At 42.9% G+C, this 20598-nt stretch overlaps 1 protein-coding gene across 2 annotated transcripts in view; it reads left to right on the forward strand.

Annotated features, from left to right (window-relative positions):
- Positions 1 to 20598, forward strand: part of PIK3R3 (phosphoinositide-3-kinase regulatory subunit 3) — a 243370-nt gene that overhangs the window by 7723 nt on the left and 215049 nt on the right. For both annotated transcript variants that reach the window (XM_053392565.1, XM_053392566.1), the window contains exons 2-3: positions 10565 to 10660; positions 11165 to 11242. In XM_053392565.1, the coding sequence (XP_053248540.1) occupies positions 10565 to 10660; positions 11165 to 11242 (174 nt within the window). The remainder of the gene's footprint in view (positions 1 to 10564; positions 10661 to 11164; positions 11243 to 20598) is intronic.

Consider the following 20598-nt stretch of genomic DNA (forward strand, 5'->3'; position numbering starts at 1 on the left):
GGGAAGGAGGTCATTTGGCAGTTGTGGCTGACTCCTGTTCCCTGAGCTAAAGGTTTGGAATTCCTTCCAACTAGTCAGACGATAACTGCCAACAATTTATGAAGCTGTGCTGTCCCACAAAGAAAGTATCTCTCAGGGGACTGAGATATGGGTCGTGTTCCACATTCCCACATCAGTTTGCTTTTTGTTTTCTTTTGAAATACGCATTTCTGTCTGTTTCTCTTAATATATACATTTTTGCAAGCAATTTCTTCTTAATATAATGCATTTTTAAAATTAATATACACATTTTTGTGTGTGCTCTTCTTTAATGTACACATCCCCCCCTTTTTTTTAAGCTGGCCAATAGCATTGCAAAATTCAGAGGAATGAATTTCAAGGATAGCAGTGTTTGGGTTCCTGTATTGAATCTAGTACTGTAGCTTCCTATTAAAATGCGAACCGAATGGATTTCTCCCCTATTCTTGCTTGGGTTTATGGTTTTACCATCTTCATTATCCCCAGCCACCCTTGCACAGATGCAGGGCTAAAAATAATTCCTAATGAATCAGGAGCAAACGTTGTTCATTTCTTCTGTGGCCTTGAAAGCCTCTGCTCTGAGAAGCATTAAAAATGTACTGATTAATTAAATTGAAGGAAAAGTTCTGGGGCTGTGTTTTAATTGACTTGGATAACATTTCAGGAAAACTTGGTTTAGTCCACAGGCTGCAAGGAGCTCTTGTTGGCTCCCTAGAGACGTAAGGCTCATCCACACTTCCGCTCTTTCCTTGCCTGGAAACTACAGGTCCGAGCCATTTTTCTGCTTGACCCACACTTTCTAGGCATGGGCCCACTGGTGCCAACTCCAGGGTGCCCAGGCACTCACAAAAAAATTGTTGTGAGTCCCCGGCCTCTGCCCCTGCTGCCGCCCCCTCCATCCCTGGGTGGCAGCCTTCAGGCCACACACCCCTCTATTTCCCCCTCCTCCATCCAGGGCTGCCAAACCATGCCAGATCCTGACAGAACCGAAGAACTCATGACACACAGGCCTGGTCAACATTGCCAGTGGTAATGGATGATCAAAGTTAGCCTTTCAACAGCATCTGAAACACAGAGAGCAGCCTTCCACCAAGACACCTCCATACATCTAGCTCAGTATTGTCAACCCTGACTTACAGCTGTTCTTCAGGGATTTGGCCAGGGATCTTTCCCAGCCCTACCTGGAGATATTGGGACTTGAACCTTGGTCCTTCTGTATGCAAACAGAAGTTCTGCTACTAAGCTTACAGCCCTTTTGGACGCCACAGTCTCTCACCTCAAATTAAATGTTGGCCTTAGGGCAATTCTTACTTTTTATCACCCCTCCAAAGTGCAGGAGTTAAAGGCGCCACCATGAATTCCCCAGTCTGGCTTCATTTTGTGTACAGAGGAGTCGGTGTGAATAAACCTAGTCAGATCCTTGTTAACAACCTATTATTAGCAGCCGGAATGCTTAATTGCCACCAAATAAATTACCTTCTATAATAGAATGGCTAGATGAAATGTGGAGCATGGCAAAAATGGAGAGACCAAAGACTATAGAGACAAAATATTTTGAAGAGAGATCATTTTAATTTGGAGTGAGGCCTTTTGGTTGGTTTAACATAAATTTAATAAGGGAGCCAAGCAAAGCACTGGGTAGAAGCTGTCCTTCAAAGCCCTGTTGCTCATTCTGGCCGAGGTGAGAAGATGCATTGGGGTGGCACAGTTATGTTTTATTTATATGCCATACCAACTCCACACAGTTTCAGCATAAGAGTCTGAATCATCTCCCCCTCTGGGAATGGGCTGACTTTGGATCTGCCTCCACTCCTGCAACACTCCGCTATAGGGCCTTGTGAGGACTGCAGCTGTTGGGAACACTGCCAGAGGTAACCTGTGCTGTGCTGCTTTCAGCTGGTGCAGCAGGATCTCTGCAATGGTACATGAGTTTTTAGGGGATGTTAGAGATGGATGTGCTGATCTTGCTGTTGATATCCCTATTCTCCACAGGGCTCCTTTCATCGTTCTGTCTAAAAAAAAAAAAAGCCATGTACGATCATGTAGTTTTTCATTTGCATTGCAGATTTTTTTTTTTAAAACCACCACAAAATCTGGGTCAGTTTAATGCATTGGCCAGCTTCGGTACTAGCTGTTTCCTTTGGCCTGTACTGACGTTAGGGCAGATTGAAATGTCAGGCTTAACGGTCCATTTCCTGGCTATGTGTGGCTGAAGTCAAAACTCCTTAGTGTTAAGACCTAGGAAGGACCAGGGGGCAAAGGAGGAAGGGGACGCAGTTGCGATGGTTTAATATGCTATTTGCCCAAGACCAATAGGAGCAATCCTGCTGCCTTCCACACCATTCAAGTGGAAAAGGGACGTCAATTTACTGCGAAACTCTTATTCCCCGTAGTGTCACCTCCTTGGTTGACATTTCTAGATTTTTGCAGCTGTCATGTTAGCACAGAAAATGCTTCAGTGACTAGGCAGCTGGGGAATTAGACCTTATGCTCCAAGGCTCTTAAGCAAACCAGGATAAAAAGGTCCCCATGCACCTCAGGTAAGATGAGGAGGGACTTTTGAAGGTGGGTGTACAACTTTCCTCCAGACTGGCAAAGTTCCCTTTGCCCCTCCTTCTTTACACTGCCACCAACCTCAAATGTAGAGAATTAAGCTGCATCTTCTGCTAAAGCAGGGATGGGGAATCTATGGTCCTCCAGATCAGTGTTTTCAACCTGGCGTCTCCAGATGGTGCTGGACTACAGCTCCCGTCATCCCCAGCCACCTCAGCCAATGGTCAGGGATGATGGGAGTTGTACTCCAACAACATCCGAGGACCCCAGGTTGAAGAACAGTCATTAGCCATGCTGGCTGGGACTTATGGGAATTGGGAGTGCACCAACATCTGAAAGGCCACAGGTTCCCCATCCCCGGAAGGAACTCAAGGTTTCCAATGGCCAGAATGGCAGAAGGACATTTCTAGATTTGTCTGGCAGGGCAAGAAGCCCAGAATAAAATTTAAAATACTAACTGATGCAAAGGAAAGAGGTGGATTTGCCCTGCCAGACCTTAAACTTTATTATGAATCAGCAGCTTTTTGCTGGCTGAAAGAGTGGCTACTTCTTGAGAACACAGACATTTTAGACTTAGAAGGTTTTAACAATGTTTTTGGGTGGCATGCATATTTGTGGTACGACAAGGTTAAAGCACATAAAGCATTCAAAAACCATATTGTCAGGAAAGCATTGTTTAATGTCTGGATAAGGCATAAAGACTTATTGGAAAACAAAACTCCAAGGTGGTTGTCACCAATGGAAGCAAAGGCTCTGAGAAGACCCAATATGGAGGCCAAATGGCCTAAATATTGGGAAATTTTGGAACAAGAGGGAGATAAGTTAAAATTGCAAAGCTTTGAGAAACTAAAAGACAAAGTGCGAGATTGGCTTCATTATTATCAAATAAGAGAGGCTTTTAATTTGGATAAAAAAATGGATTCCAGGTGGAGAAATCAAAATTGGAAACAGAACTGTTAGAGCCCAAAACTAAGATACTTTCAAGAATGTATAACTTGCTGTTAAAATGGAACACGCAGGACGAGACGGTTAACTCTGCTATGATTAAATGGGCACAGGATATAGGACATAACATTATGTTTGCTGACTGGGAACGGTTGTGGACCACTGGTATGAAATTTACGGCATGTAATGCCATAAGAGAAAATATTATGAAAATGATATATAGGTGGTACATGACACCAGTCAAGCTTGCAAAAATCTACCATTTGCCCGATAATAAGTGTTGGAAATGTAAGGAGACTGAAGGTACATTCTTTCACCTTTGGTGGACGTGCCCAAGGATTAAGGCTTTCTGGGAGATGATATATAATGAAATGAAAAAGGTACTTAGGTACACCTTTCTGAAGAAACCAGAGGCCTTTCTCCTGGGCATAGTCGGCCAATTGGTGTCAAAGAAGGATAGAACTTTCTTTATGTATATGACAACAGCAGCAAGAATACTTATTGCAAAGTATTGGAAGGCGCAAGGGTTACCCACTCTGGAAGAATGGCAGATGAAGTTGATGGATTTCATGGAACTGGCTGAAATGACTGGCAGAATCCGAGACCAGGGAGAAGAGTCGGTGGAGGAAGATTGGAAGAAATTTAAAGACTATTTACAGAAATATTGTAAAATTATAGAATGTTAATTTGACGTTGGATCGAAAATAAGAGGTGTTAGCAACAAAGTTAAAAAGAATATGTTAAAAATAGATTGACAAAGGATGAAAATATTCATTTATAAATATGTCAAGATAAAGAGTTAAGATAAAGGAAATAGGCCAAGGATTTGCTGAATTGATTAGGTAAATGGGAATACAAAAAGGGGAGGCGGGTGGAAGTCAAGGAAACTAGTAAATGAAGCAAAAGGCATAAAAATGGATCTATTTTTTTCATTTTTTTTCTTTTCTTTTAATTATGTGTTTTTACTTTTTCGATTATTGTATTTTTCTTTTCTGTATTTTTCTTTTTATTTTTCTTTGTAAACTTTTGTCTATTTTTTGTAAAATCTCAATAAATATCTTATAAAAAAAAATCTAATGGCCAGAATGAACACCAGTTTGTTAAGTCAGGGTGGCCAAGCCATTCTCAGGCCAAGGGCTGCATTGACCCAGAGTCAACCCTCAGATGGGTGCTTGTGACTGCATATCAAAATGCAGGTGGCTAAAGTGTAAAAGTGGGCATGGTGAGAACTCAAAAAATCTTTCCCATCACCTACTGTATTCAGTTAAAAAGTGATTTCAAAAATCATATTTTTATTTGGTAGCCTGGGGTCATAAACCATTTGGCATCACAGCAAGGCACCCATGGGAATAGCCAGCAAATTTTAAAAGAAACAAAAAAATTAAAAGAAAAAACAAACAATGTGACAGATGAGGGGGTCTTCCTGGCAAAGCCCCATTTTGTGGAAGGGTATCCCCCCCCATATAATCACAATAGGTTGCTACCCTCAGACTGAAGCTCCTAACAAACTATCTGTCCAGCTACCTGCCAGGGAACTCTCTATCCAGAGCAGCTCTAGGAAATAATAAAATGAAAGGAGCCTTAGTTTTACTTTCCCGAAGTCCAGAGGACACCAAATCTTATAGAACCTTGTGAATTCTCCCCAGGACTCATGTGGTAGCTTAACAACTGTGCAGCACATACGGAAGAAGTTAGCAAGAAAATCTAGGAAATATCCCTTTAAACCAATGAAGCCAGATTGTCAGAGCTTGTAAAGAAAGCAAGGCAACAAAATCACACAGTCTTGCACATAGAAAAAACAACAAAAAAACACCCATCTGACTGAGCTGCTTACATTTTAACTGCTTGCCTGGCTGAATTTAACCAATTTCGGCCTCTTTCGTAGTCCTTTCTTTACACTCTCAGATTCACGGGATTGCCCTGGGGGTGGGGGAAAGATCCCTGAAAGATCATTAAATTGCATTGGGGGGGGGACCAGTACAGTGTTGCTTTGCAAATGAAAGGGGCTTCAGTGTGGCTTGCACCCAGGAAAAGGAGCGCTGGTTCTTTTACTGGCCTTGTATAGCTCACGACCCGTGCCTATTTCAGCTACCATGGCCGGGCATCCGGCTGTATCCTGCCCAGTTAGAGCTCCCTTTCTGCCCCCTCCTTTCCCTGGGGCCTGGTGTCCTCGGCAGCCTTCCCTCCCTGCCCAGCTGCTCATGGCAAAGGTGTGAAGAGAAGCATCTCCTTCCGCCCATCCAGCTGTCAGAAAAGAGCCAATGAAACCAAAGAGTACAAACAAACCTGACCCAGTTTTGACAGGCAGGATTTTACAAGAGGAGTTGCTTCAAACCAACACATAATAAAATGGGGTTTTAGTTCAACTAAAATTCCATCATTAGAGATTTCCCCCTTCCTTCAGAACACACTCCTCCTAACTCGTGAAAAGGCCATTGCTTTAGGCACATGGAAAAATGCCATTGCTGAGTTTGTGTTGAGTGGGCTGCTTGCACACCAATGTGCCTACCACTGTCCCTAAAACTTGCCAGCTCTTGAGGTTTGACCCATATATATATTTTTTTTATTTCAGCATTTGATCTTTAGTTTTAGGATTGCTTTGATGGAAATCCAGATTCAACCAAAGCTGAATCCTTGGGCCTTGGCCAAAGCCTAATTCATGAGAACCTGGACACATAGGAGCTGGCAGTACACTCTGCACATTATTCTTCTGGGCACACAGTGTCCACTTTTCCAGTGTCTTCTCACTGCTGATCAGCATGAAAAAGCCAGTGCTGTCAGGCTATGTGTGGCTGGTGTAGAAACTGGTGACACTTTCCTCTGTGTATGGATTAGGACCACATTACCAATCTGCATTTCAACATGGTACCAGAGGTACTGTGAATCAACACTAAGGTGAGCCAGGATCAAGGTTTCATGGAGTACTGTGTGGCATTTGTTTCAGACAGCAAATTAGTTTGTTGGCAAATGGCAAAACTGGATATTTTAGGGCACTGCAATTAACAGGATTATAACAGGATTATAACGAGTGTACAAAGGAAGACCTACATAAGAAAAAACACCTATGGCATTCCTGGAGGGAGAGTCATTCCATTTATTTGGTTGCACAATAAAACATCAACAGTAAAAGTAATTACAAACATTTAATATATAAAATGTCAAGGGTGCTTCCCAGCCAAGGCAGATAATTAAGTATTTATTCTCTATAGCTCTGGATATCTATCCACACCAATCTCATGGCTAGGCAGCTATTCCCAGCTCTGTGCTCTAGGGAGCATTTGCAGCAACAGGGGGCCACTCTCATGCCACCAGCTTATGTACCTTCCCCTGACAGATGCACACAGCCAGAAATTGGGCCTGCATGGAAACTTTCTCTGGGCCTCCCATTTCAATTCCCTCCTGGCTCTGGGAGACAGTGGTGCAGGAATGGGTGGGGAAGCCCTTCACTTGCCTGACCTACCTCTTCCTCCAGCTCCGAAGTTTCCCCTGCCTCTGATCCTTGCCTCCTGGCTCATGCAGATCCCCACAAACCACTGCCCCCCCTCCCACGTTAGACTTCAGCCCCCCTTGCTCCAGGGCACACTCGTCAGGGGCCCGCCAGTCCCTCACATCAAATGATGGAAACAGTTGAATTATAGAAACTCTAGGCAGTTGATTGGGGGATATCTTAGTACACTGCAAGTGTAAAGTGATGGACATTGGTGAGGAAAAATGTAATTCACATAAACGCTAGTGTAGCCTGAACTGGCAGTGAATGAGCTTGGGGTGGATAATTTAATGAAAATGTTAACCCAGTGTGTGGCAGCTGTGGAAAATACAAATTCCATGTTAGGGATAATTAGGAAAGGGGTGGAAAATAAAACTGCCAATATCCTAATGTCATATTACAAATCCATGGCGTACATCTAGAACGCTGTGTACATTTCTGAGAGCCTCTCCTCAAAAGAGATATTGTGGTGCTGGAAAAGGTTCAGGAAAAAGGAACAAATATTTGGGTGTTTTTAGTTTAGGAAAGAGGGGACATTATATAGGTGCATAAAATTAGGTATTATGCTGCAGAAGCGGTGGCAGAGAGGTTTTTATTTTTCTTTTTAAATATTAAAACCTGGTGTCATTAAGGGAAGCTGAAAGTTAGAAGATTCAAGTCCTCTTCGCACATTCCATCACTTGGCTGTGGAATTTGTTACCCTAAGGCAGAGTGATGGCCAACAACTTGGATGGCCTGAAAGGGTGGGATAGACAAATGCATGGAGGATAAGGCTGTGAATGTCTACCAGCCGCAGTAGCAATCTCCTAGTGTCAGATGTCATATGCCTCTGAACGCTAGTTGCTGGAAATCACAAGAAGGAAGAGTGCTGTTGCGCTCATATCCTGCTTTCAGGCTTCCCACAGGCATCTGGTTGGCTACTGTGAGAACAGGATGCTGGATTAGATGGTCCTTTGGCAGGTGGCGCTATGGGTTAAACCACAGAGCCTAGGGCTTGCCGATCAGAAGGTCAGCGGTTCGAATCCCCGCGACAGGGTGAGCTCGCATTCCTCGGTCCCAGCTCCTGCCAACCTAGCAGTTCAAAAGCACGAAGTGCAAGTAGATAAATAGGTACCGCTTCAGCAGGAAGGTAAACGGCGTTTCCGTGCGCTGCTCTGGTTCGCCAGAAGCAGCTTAGTCATGCTGGCCACATGACCCGGAAGCTGTACGCCGGCTCCCTCGGCCAATAAAGCGAGATGAGCGCTGCAACCCCAGAGTCGTCCACGACTGGACCTAATGGTCAGGGGTCTCTTTACCTTTACCTGGCCTGACCTAGCGTAGTTTCCACCCCACCCCCGAAGATGCTACAGAGAGGAAGCAAAAGTGTGTGTAGAGTAAGAAATGATAGTCAGGTATCAGGTTGCCAGACAGTAGTTTCCTACTACGTGCCAGTTTTGTGGGAAATAAACCCTTGTTCATTTATTTTTATTACTTGAAATATTTATATATACACCATATATATAACATGGAAAGTCAGCATACAAATAAAAGGATGTATGTATACATTTATGAATACATATGTGTGTATGCAACTGCAGCGTCTCTTTGCCAAGCAGCTACTTTGCAGTGGTTGACTCTGTTATCCTTTATTTCTGCTGGAATTGTTTTCTGGTTTTCAGAGGTAGCTTTCGCTTTTGCCCTTGCCAATAGGAGTCAGCTCAAGTATATTCAAAGCGCAAATGTTTGTTTAAGCTCTTATATTGCTTTTCTGATTCTTTGCCCATTTCAAAGTTGGAAGAATTGCAGCATCCCATTTTGCAGGGTTGTAGAGAATTGTGCAGTAGGCCACATCCTTTGCACACTTACCTGAACCTAATTAGACTTAGTTTAGAGTAGACACTGAAAGAGCTTCTTTTACAATCTCTTGCATCATACACCACAGCAATCAAATACACGGGAATGGATTTGGAGTGACTCAGTGCTGCTCTATGAACACTAAGATTGCAAATTGCAACTCCTGCATTTCCTGATGCAGAAAATGAGGCAACTCTAGTTTTTGCTGACCATTCCCACTTCACTCCTAATGTCTGCTCTTCCCATACATCATGCTGTTGACACCCACAGAGTCCAGCTCAAGACGGTGATGCACTGAAGAGAGTTACAAATATAAACATGAATGTACAGGGTTTACTTCTGATTATAGTTAATATTTTTGTAACAATTTCTAGAGGGGTAGCCTTGTTAGTCTGTTGCAGCAAAAGACTAGTCTGGTGGCACCTTAAAGATTTATTATTTACACATTTAAAATTTATTACAGTATGGTGATTTGCTCTTCAAGGTATCATAAGACACTTGGGTATTTTTGTGTACCTGACAGACTCTGCTGTGCAAAGCTGCTGCAGAGATGAGCTCACTTTGGCTTTTATAATGTAAGGAGCCCTTGTCCAAGCTCTGATGTCAGTAATTCCAGCTTCAAAAACCGGATGAGATTCCAATGCTGTCCATTTTACCGCTTCTTCGGGACTGGAACAGGACTCTGATTTTTGTGGTTTTAGAGCCATCTGCTGGCCAGGATTCATGCTCGTAAATGTGCAGTAGTCAGAGTTTGGGAAACCTGCACAGGAAAGTCAGGTCCACATTTTGGAGATCTGGAGCTATGAAACAGATTTTCTCTAGCTTGCTTAAATACAGATTAGAATTGGGAGACCATCTGTATCCACATGCATTCCCCCCAAAAAAAAGTTCATTAAAAAAAATCTACAGACAAAAAAACTTCAGACACAGTGTAGAGTTTTCCTGACAACCACAGCAAAGAAAAAAACCACAATATATAGTGTACATAGATTGAGCCTTTTAAGATAAGACAAAATCCATGATAAACAATAGCTTGAAAATACAGAGAACACAGATTTTTTGATGATAGAATATAGTTTAAGAGTGCACATGCCTCCTGAACCAATTGTGAAGTAATGAGCGTCTTAGGAAATTAATAAGAGTCTGGGTGGTACAATGGCATTTAATGTAAAGAATTACTATCTGAAGTTGCTTTTTTCCTGCTTCCTCCTTGGCATCATGTCTATTAGATTATCAGCTTGTGGATGGGGACATTGTTGCTTTTAAATTTTTGTACAGCACTTAAAAACTTTAGGCATTTTATAAATAATAATAAAAATAGTTGTTATTAATTTTTTAAAAAGAGTGATCCAGCAAAGGTGGGGAAAAGTGAGACACTCAAATGACTTAATGCTCAAACTTACATGATAATTTTCTGTTCTTCTAAACTCAATGGCATGCAAGTGAATTGTGACTATCAAGGGATGTTGGGAGTTGTAGACCATGGAGGAGGGTCACAGGTTCTCTACCTTTCCTTCATGCATTCAGTTTAGTAGCTGGAAGTAGCAATCAAATCAATTTTATTCTTTTTAAAGACAGTACCTGGCCAGCTAGCACCAAACATATCCTGCAAATTTGAGCCTGTAGGAGACTTTGACAATTTTGCTGCTTGACAGTCCTAGCTTTCATTACGCTGGAATGAGGAGTGTATGAGTTCAACAGTCTTGTTTGCCTCTCTCTTCCTAACAGGACCTCCTGGGCAGATGGAGTTTGTTGACTGGTTAAATCTCCCTGAACAAGCACTGCTGGTTGTAAAGAGACTTGTTGAAGCATTGGAAAAAGAAGGTATAAGAAAAAACTCTGTTGCTGCTAGATTTCATTGCTGCTGTTGTTTGACATTCCACATCCTAAACTGCTGATCAGTATATAATGTTTGCTATTAGTATATATGCAAATTCCAGAGAAGCAGTGGCCTTTGTAAAGAGGAGGCAGCTGGCTCATTATTTCTGCCCCTTTGGACAGTGCCCAGTTGGTTCCCTGCTTTCAGCCCAAGGGCCAGGTCCAACCCAGGCCAACCTTCCAGGGGCCGCATCGTGATAGTGAGCAGTGCTTGAGGCAAAAGTGGACGGGGTCAGAATATTGTGACTGAAATGCAGTTGTTCAAGGAATAAATTATTCAGTTTGTAAAGGGTGTGTGTGTAAATATAATTGGAGCCTTTCTCTTGGTGGTGTAATTTCACTGCCTGGAACTTCTTCAAGGCCCCCTTGATTAGTTCACCATTTTTGTATGATAAGAAAATCTTACTGTGTGTGTGTCTCTCCCCCCCCCCATTTCTATTGCATTTACAGGCTTAGATAATGAAGCCCTTTACCGATCACCTCCCAGTTCCTTTTGCGACGCTCAGTTCAAGCAGCATCTTCTGACAGGTAAGACATGGCTTTGGGGGTTCTATGCAGAAAGCAGCATTCAAGCAGTAAGGTTCCAAAAAAAACCAAAAAACAAAGTGGAGTTCTCTCCCTGTTGCGAAGAACACAAGCCTTCTGAGTACAGTGGTACCTCGGGTTACATACGCTTCAGGTTACAGACTCCGCTAACCCAGATAATAGTAACTCGGGTTAAGAACTTTGCTTCTGGATGAGAACAGAACTTGTACTCCGGCAGTGCGACGGCAGCAGGAGGCCCCATTAGCTAAAGTGGTGCTTCAGGTTAAGAACAGTTTCAGGTTAAAAACGGACCTCTGGAATGAATTAAGTACTTAACCCGAGGTACCACTGTATAGGGACCACTTATGAACATGGACCACGAGGAGTTAATGAATGTAGATCTGAATTGTGTAGTGCTTATGAAGTCCTCTGCATTGGGTTAAAGGACTAAATTCTATTCTTGGTGCCAGTGCAATCATCAGGGTGATTCTGTCTATCACGCAGAACCTCTTGGGTCACTCTTGTATCAAGGGGAGCCCACTGCAGGAGCTAAGGGGAGCCCCAGCTGATGAACCACCTCTGTTTCAGCTGAAAAAGCATCAAGGCAAGTTAAGTAGCTGGGTGAGTTTAGCAGCAGGGCAAGGAGGCCAGGGCACACTACTCTGCCCTTCCTCTCCATGACCTAAGCTTCTAATAAAGTAACTCAATAAATTCCGGCCCCCCTAAAAAGCTAGCAGGTGTTGTGGGCTTTCCAGTGTCTTGCACTGTCTGTCATATGTACTGTCATGAGCCTGCAGCACTGTTGGAATCATGCTTGGATTTGCTGGCTCAGATGGAGAAGGAACAGAGGGGAGGATTGTGCTGTGGGAACCTGGGTGGGAGGAAGGGAGAACCTCCCCTTCCCGCCCCAATTTCAGCCACTTTGGAAAGCGAAGTGGGCCCTATCCACCCACTCAGTGGACTCTGGGGTGGGTTCTGATCAGCCCATGATGGAGGCTGAAAAGGAAGAGGTGACTACAGGACTAGAGATAGAATAGGAGTATAAAGCCTTCACAAATGGGAGCAGACGCACCTACCCTGATGCAGCGTGCACTTGCAAGCTCAACATTCCCACAAGGGGAGAGAGTCTCATGGGGAGTGCACCATGCCTTGTCTTTTAAAACTTGGTGGCAGAGGTGGGAAAGCTTATTGGGACATCTTTGTCACTTCCACCCAGTTCTGGACTTCTTGTCCTGTACCTGAACCCTTGAATCCTGACTCCTGAGCTTGGAGTGGTTCAAAAATGCAATATCAGAAGCTCAACTGGAGTGTATGGTTCAGATCAGGAGAGGTACCGCCAAGACCAAGAGGATGCCCTCTTTATTATAATTAAAGGTGTGTTAAAGGGGAGATTGCAGAGAAGCTGAATGAATTTTTTTTGCATGTGTCTTCACAGCAGAAGATACAGGGCAGATAGGGATCTGAACTAACTTTGCAGGAAAGGGAGTCTGGGGAACAGAGGAAAACAGCGGTGGCAAGAGGTGAAGTTCTAGGCCTAATAGAGAAAACAAAAACTGATGAATCTCTGGGTCCAGATGTATCCGCCTGAGAGTTCTCAAAGAACTCAAATGTGAAACTGCTGACACACATACACTGTTTGCTTGTTTGCTGGATTTCTCTCTTGCATTTCCTCCCGAAGGATTTGGGGTTTTAAAAATCTGTACATACCTTCTTGCTGCATAGTAAATTCTGTTTTTGAATAATTTGGCCACAAGATGGCACTGTGGCACCAGGCAGTGGAGAAGACAGCTCCGTTCCTGGCTTACCGTGTTTGTGAAGGAGGCAGCGTGATGCTTTGTAGCAGCCTGCTGATCCACCCTCCTGTTACCTGTGCTGGTTCCTCTCCGGTCTGTTGCCTTTGAGCGGGTGCTGTTTGCAATGATGGGGAGGATGCGGTGTCAGACTCAAGCAGCCAGGCTCTCTGACAGCACAAGCCCAGAGGCTGTCACGCCAGGACGTGTTGCTATGGAGAGGAATCTGACGGGATATCTATATAAAGAAACATGAGCTCATCCATCCTCAGCAGAACTAAGAAGCCAAGTCCCGAGGTACCTTATTGTCTGTAGCGAGGCACACTCGAAGCAGCTGCGAATGTTCTCACATTCAGCTGGAGAATGAAACATGGGCAATGTGTCTTATCATCCGCAGGCCAAGCCGCAAAAACAATTTTCAGGCTATATCTGTATCTCAGAACCTTCTAGCCCAGGTTAAAGGCCTGCAGCTGGTATTTAAACCCTCCCCCCGCACTTCAACCTGTGGATTCCTCGCCAAACAGTGACTCCCAAAATTCAATAGGGGAAGCCATGACAGTTAAACTGGTGCGAAAATTATGATGGGTTGCATACATGATAGAGGAACACATGCAGCAGTGGGCCATGGTAAGAGCTGGTGGTGTGTGGGACCAGACACAGGCAGACTGATGCCTGTACACAAAGGTGATGGGCACTTGGGGAGTGCTGTCCCCACCTGCCTTCCTCATCACCACAATCGCACTCCCCACCCCAGCTTGCTAAACAACTGTGGGGCCGAGGGATTCATAGCTTACATAGGGAGGAAGACACATGGGCACAGGGGACAGTTCGGTGGCAAGAGGGTTTGAGTGGGTACCCATGGCATGCCACAGTTGAGGGCCTGTGAAAGCTGCATGCAGCCAATGACCTGAAGCTTGTCCACGTGTGGTACAGATCCACCCCTTGAGGGCAAAGGACAATCCCTTTATGCACACAAGAGTTGCTGAACTAGGACATAAGAGGTTAGAGCTTTATTCCATTGCCCCCCCAATTAAATATTGTGAATATTAAATATAAGCTTCTTGTCATTGTGTGTCAGTTTGTTTCCTTTTTCCAAAACATCTCCACGGGAGCCACAGAAAAACAATTTGCTCGTATCAGGCTTTGAAATACTATTTTAAACAAAATCTGAGCATTTGGGTGATGGACTGGCTGCTGTCAATGCTGACCTCAAGTGGAAACAAAAGATCTTGTTCCAGCCATTATGGTTCACTCTCAATATAGTGTTTAGAAGCAACGGAATAGATCCTGGATTCATTCCTGTAGCTATATGCTTATGAAAGTGTTTTGTGCAAATGAGCCATCCTTGCAACCTGCTTTTGGAGATAGTCCTATGAACCGTGAAAGCATTCCTGACAGTTGGCAGTCTTGGGATTGTCTATGAACAAGTTGCTTAGATGACCAGTTATAAACGCCTTCAAAGTTATGAAGCCACAGAAATCGCTTCAGCTGCAAAATATTACATTAGAACAAGCCTTGTGTTAGTTTTTTTTTTAATGAAGCTGAAGCTGAATGTCTCAGTTCAGTTGTGCTGAATTTGTGCAGCTGATTTCCACTTTGATATGCAAGGCAACTCGGCTAATTAAAGTCAACTTGAATGAATTCAATGAATTTTGACCTCGTTAAATAAGGAAATTAAGTGTACTCAGTGAAGCTGAGTTATGTGTGAACATTCCCAGGGACAATGCAAGTTTTCCAATGGAAAGTCGACTTAAGACGTCTGGTGAATGAATTTGCAGCTGCAAATTATGAAAGTCAGGGTTTCTGTTGTTATTTTCTTTACATCCACTCCTCACTCTTGTTCAGCCTGGGTGCATTGCACTGACACAATATTTATTCCAAGCTGAGGCCCACACACAAACACTTGCATCCGTATGAAACTATTTATCTAAGACCCAGAACAAGAGCATGTGTGTCCAGACTATCTTAAAGTTAGCACTTTCATGCTATGTGCACAGGTTCCTTGTTAGATTATGGACACCATCTTGATGCAACATGATTATAATTCACTTCACTCTTGACATACTTCAGGTACTGGAGACGATGTTTGCCTTGCAAAAGTATGGTGGTTGTTTTTTGTGTTGCCATTAATATAGATTGCTAGAATCAGCCATGAAATGAGATACATTTTTTTGCAGAATAATTCCCCCCTTGGGTTATCACAGAGATAACTGTGTATGTGTTGTTTTCTCCTGTAAGGGAAAAAGTAATAATCCATATGCATAACAGAGATATGTGCCAAGTTGCCTGTAGAACCTCTAATCTCTCTAGGACAGGCAGGTAGGGAGCCCTATCACTCTCTAGATTCCTAACATCTCTGACCACTGGCCATGGTACCACAAGTTCCCCTGCCACTGCTCTAGAATAATGGATAGATGTGCCTCTCTTTTTTTAAAAAAAAGTTATTTATTGAAGTTTAACAATTACAGAAAAAAGAAAAACAGACAATAATAATAAAAAAGATTACAATACTTCAAAAATAAAGAAAAATACAACACTAAAGCGAAAAAAGAAAAAGAAAAGAAAAAGAGAGAAAACCCCAAAACAATACAACTAAACAATAACATTTAACAACATTAACATCCAGTATTTTCATATAATTATCTTTCATTTACTTATTTCCTGACTTCCTCACGCCTCCCTTTTTGTATTCTATTTCATAATTGTTCCAGCAAGTCCTTTCCCTCTTTCTCAAATTTTGTTCCTTAATTTATCTTAACGCAATTTAACCTTGAATTTTACACTTTAACCCATTAACAATCCATTTTTACTTAATTCTTTGTAACCTTTCTGCTAAGACCATGTAAATCCATTCCAGCATCTTTCTAACATTCATTAATTTTACAGTGTTTTTTTAAATATACTTTAAATTAGATGTGCCTCTCCTGCCCCAACCACACATGATACGCCACAAGCACCACTATAGTAGAAGCAATCATTTTTCAGCTGTTCTCCTTCCCTAGCCAAGTGGGAGCCTTGTTGTGCTATCTAATATGGCTGCCATTTTGAATAAGGCACATCCTGCTTCTTTGCAACACAAAGGAGGCGAGGCAGTCAATGTAAGGAATGGGGAAATGGAGCCGACTGTCTCCTTCAATTTGAAAGTGGGTTGGGTGGAAAGGTCTTCTCTAACTCCACTATCACTTTTCATACTCCTCCCCAAAGCCCTCAGAAACTGCCTTACCCAAACATAACTAACTAGCAGAGGGATTTTGAGCTGTAATCTGGCAGAAAAACTATCTGTGCTGTAGTGTCTATAATGATTTTAATTCTTCTTCCCCCACCAGCAAGAGGTTGGCTTCTGAGACATCTTGCTAATTTTGGTTACTCTAATTTGACCCTAAACCCTTGATACCATCAAAGTAGGACGAGTTAATGTTACGTAGTTGGGCCCTTGTGTGAGAGAGGCTGCCTTGGGTGCATTGCTGGGCTCTTGTGTGAGAGAGGCGGCCTTACTGTCTCTCTGGAATGTGAATTATAGTAATTACTGAGGTCTCCTCTGTCCTCAGTTGGCTGTTGCTGTGATTCCCTAGGACCCTCCTTGTAAAAGAAGCTAGAATAGATGTTTACACTAGTGGCTGATAATGATATGTGTGTAATTGCAGTACATTTTCATATCCAAGTGGTGTGATGCTAGACATACAAAATCAAATGCCACCATCCAGTAAACAGGTGTGTTTGTTGCACCTGTGTAATCCCTCCCCAGCAGCTGATGTGTATGGTGCAAATTCTGAAAGAGATGCTTGCTGTCCACCGTCAAAGGTGCAGTTCAGCAGCTGCCTTCACTGTCTTGCCTCTCCATTGCACCACTGGTTAGTGCAGATGTTGCAGGGATTTAAGAGAGCCACAAAGATCAGGAAATCTAGTGCCACCAATGGCTCTCCATCCCAACTTGGTGAAATCTCAGTCAGTCAAGGCAAATGGTTTTAAAACTTGCCAGTGTCACTTCTTTTGGGAGGAAGGGCATGTAACTACTGTTGAAAGAGAGGAGCATTAAGACAACCAGGGCCCAAGTTGCCAAAACATCCCAGCCTTTTGTGGTACAACCTGGAGGCAGGTTAGAAAGTTTAATTCTGGAGAATAGAGCAGGAGAGGAGGAAGGAAGGATTATTGGAACAGTCAAGCTCATTTTCACTTAGTTCACTTAGCATTACTGACCAGAAGGGCAATATAGGCATCTGGGGGGGGGGAGCCCTCTTTATCATTATTTTTCCTTTCTACTTTTTCTTTTGCTTGTTATTATTGCCATTTAGTTGTATCTCTCTCCTCCTCCTCCTCCTTCCACTTTTTCTTCTTGTAACTGGTTTGAGATGTGTTGAACTGATAAGAATAACAGGAACATGGTTTCAAACGACAGAGAACAACGGAAAAAATCAGTTAATACCAACATTCAAATACTACTGTAATTAGGGTCATCAGACAAGGAGAAGATTGAAGTCCATAATATATTTGCAAATTGCAGAGTGGCTTGCTGGCTCACAATCTAGTGGCTTGGGGGGGGGTTCCTCTGAATCTTGGCTAACTATTTTTTAAGTAAAAAAGATACATTTATAAACCTCATGATTGGCATAAGGGCGTTAAAATGTCCAGGAAGCATGATATGGAGCTCATGAAACAATACTCCCAATGAATCTCTCTTAACACCCATTCTCCTCTTATTTATTTCTGCACTGTCCCATGTACTCTGTCCATTGTTCCGTTCTACCTGCAGAGACCAACAAAAATCCCTACAACCTGGTGGATAAAAAAAACAAATTTTGCAATTGAAAACAGTAGCAAGGCCAGATGCATTTGTGTCCATTTCCTAGATTGCATATCATATTCAAGAACCAGATACTTGCATTCTCCCTTCCCCCTGCCCCTCACCCCAGTGCACAGTTTGGGAGCTTGTACATGTCGGTACCTAGCAGATGGCATCTGGCCTTGCATCCTAGGGATGAAAGGCTCAGCATCCTATGACATGGTTTCAGAGGCATTCAAGCCAGAGCAGTGGTGTAGAGGAACTAGCAGAATATCAGATGGAGCTTGCAGAAGGAAATGAAGGTTTTAATGAGTGAGTAATGGTTTCCAGAGGCTGGCAAGCAGAGATGTAGTATAAAATTAGATTGGATGCTGGAGGTTGAAAGCCCTGTTCATCTCTGCCTCTTGGGGGCACAACAAGGACAGACTTCATCAGCGTGTTGTCTATAAATACTGTCTCTCTCCCCCACTTGGAGATAAGCGGACCAATTTTCCAGACATAAGCAATTTAATAAGATGCTCTCAGGTTCCATTTAGATGCAAAAGTTAGCCCACAGTGTAGTATAATACGGTAGTAACCTCTGTGAGTGCAATTCAAGTAAGAACCGCCAGCCAGGCCAGGGACAATGATCTGCTTAGCCACCCATGGTTCTTGTCGTGAGAGACTGGTTTTGATAAGCAGGCACAAGCAATGAGGCAAAATTTCCCTCTTGTCCTTTCCCCAGCCAAATCTGTGACTGTAATGCAATGGGAAGGGGGTTTGCCCTTTTCTCTGCATTATTTCCCCAATGAAAATCTCCCCATCGATTGTTTGCCCTATTAGTATGAACTAACACAGAGGCAAAACAAGCGTAGAGATGTGAAAGACAAGCGTTTCAGTGGAACCATTCTTTCTGCGTCCCCATCGAACGATGAGGAAAGAGGAATACCGTACACAACACGCTTCACCCCTGATGGGTGTTCCAACCATTTTCCTTCTGGTAAATAATCCATCCTAGAAATGTTTATGAGAATTTGCTTTAGACTGCATTTGAAGCAAAAAAACAAAAACAAACCCTAGAGATAACTGATTTTTTTTTTTCATAGCATGCCAGAACTTGTGATCCTTTATACTTCAACTGAGCCATTACTTTGCAGCTTGGAAACTGAACAACATAGACCCAAGTACTCAGTCTTAAGGAAGAAAATCTGCTCTTCTTTCAGAACATGAATTCTCTCTTAGTTGCAGGCTCTCCACCGTGGCTTAGTAGTGCGACACATGCTTTATGAACAGAAGGTCTCGGATTCAATTTCTGGCATCTCCAGTTTAAATGAAGAATCAGCTAGCAGGTGATGTGAAAGACATCTCTCGCCCCGAGACACTGGAGAGCGACCGTTAAGTCAGAGTAGGTGGTAGTAGGCTAAACAGATAAGCAAGCTGACCTTCACAGATGTTACCAATGTAAGGATGTAAACCTGAAATTGTAGAGCGCCTAAAACCATTTCTGTGGGCGGAGGATATAGATTGCCATTAAGAAACTTAATAACTCACCATACTTCTGAACAAGCTGAAAAGGACATACTATGACATACTCATATAATGTTGAGAATTTAACCCTACTTCAGATAAACATCATGTAGGATACTAGAAGACGAACAGATTTTGGCTATCCTATGGGAAGCAAAATGGGAGAACTGTTCTTTGGCTCAGTCATTTAATTATGATTTTGAATAATTAATATTTTTAACTACTATTTGAGAGTATGCTTAGCTCCTACAGCTGAAGGATAAGCAAATGTTTTGAGAGAGGTCACGGTGAATAAGTGTCTACCTGTGTGTGCCTTCAGACATCACCTTTATTTTTGTCCAGTGAAACAGCCAGTACCAGGCATTTATTCATCGTAGCTGACCAGGTTACCTTTTTCTTACAGTGGTAATATGAAGGTGATTTGCCAGCAAGGATATTTACATATAAGATGCTAAGATGGAAGTTACCAATCCTTGTGAGAACCAACCAGCTAAAATAAAATAGAAGCTGTATCTCATGAGCACCTAAAGGAGTAGAAATGGCTGGGCTGGTTTCAAATCCTTTGCAGTGACAGAAAATCAAACCATGCCCAACACAGCTTCTTCATCTCTGCCTCTTGGGGGGCATTGCAAGGACAGATTTCACCTGCATGTCGTCTATAAATACTGCTGCCTCTCTTCCCGAGATAAGCAGACCAATGTTCATTCAGAAGCCATTTAAGAAGAAGCTCTCAAGTTCTATTGGAACGTAAAAATTAGCCCAACATTGTAGTTTGTAATCCTGTAGTACTACTAAGAGCAATTTTCAAAAGACAGGTGAGAACTGCCAGGCAGGTGTTAGGTTTCTTTTCTAGAGGGCATAGCAAGTTGTAGAAAAGTGCTTCTAATGGTTTTACTCCTGCACATTAGTAATGGACTTGCTTTACTTTTTGCCCCCCCCCCCGCCCTGGGTAACTATAATCCCAAAAGCACACACAGCTTTTAGTCAGTAATATATAATAGGTAATGATAGCTCCCTATGTTAATTGGCAATCTTGGGCACTGCCTCTGAAACATCCAGGAGTGTTCCAGACTGGTGGCTCCTCCCAGTATTATTGCTTTTTTCCATGTAGGCTACAAGAAAAATTGCAATGGATTTTACACTCTAAAGTGGGTATAGCACTTTGTACATCTTGTGAAGTTCTGTCCATGCTACTGGGTGGGACATAGCTGTTTGGGCAGACAGGAGGACAACAACTCTGAATGCACCATTTTAGAAAAAGATCTGTTTTTAAAAATCATTTT

The sequence above is a fragment of the Podarcis raffonei genome, chromosome 6 (genome assembly GCF_027172205.1).
Source record: "Podarcis raffonei isolate rPodRaf1 chromosome 6, rPodRaf1.pri, whole genome shotgun sequence".
Taxonomy (NCBI): domain Eukaryota; kingdom Metazoa; phylum Chordata; class Lepidosauria; order Squamata; family Lacertidae; genus Podarcis; species Podarcis raffonei.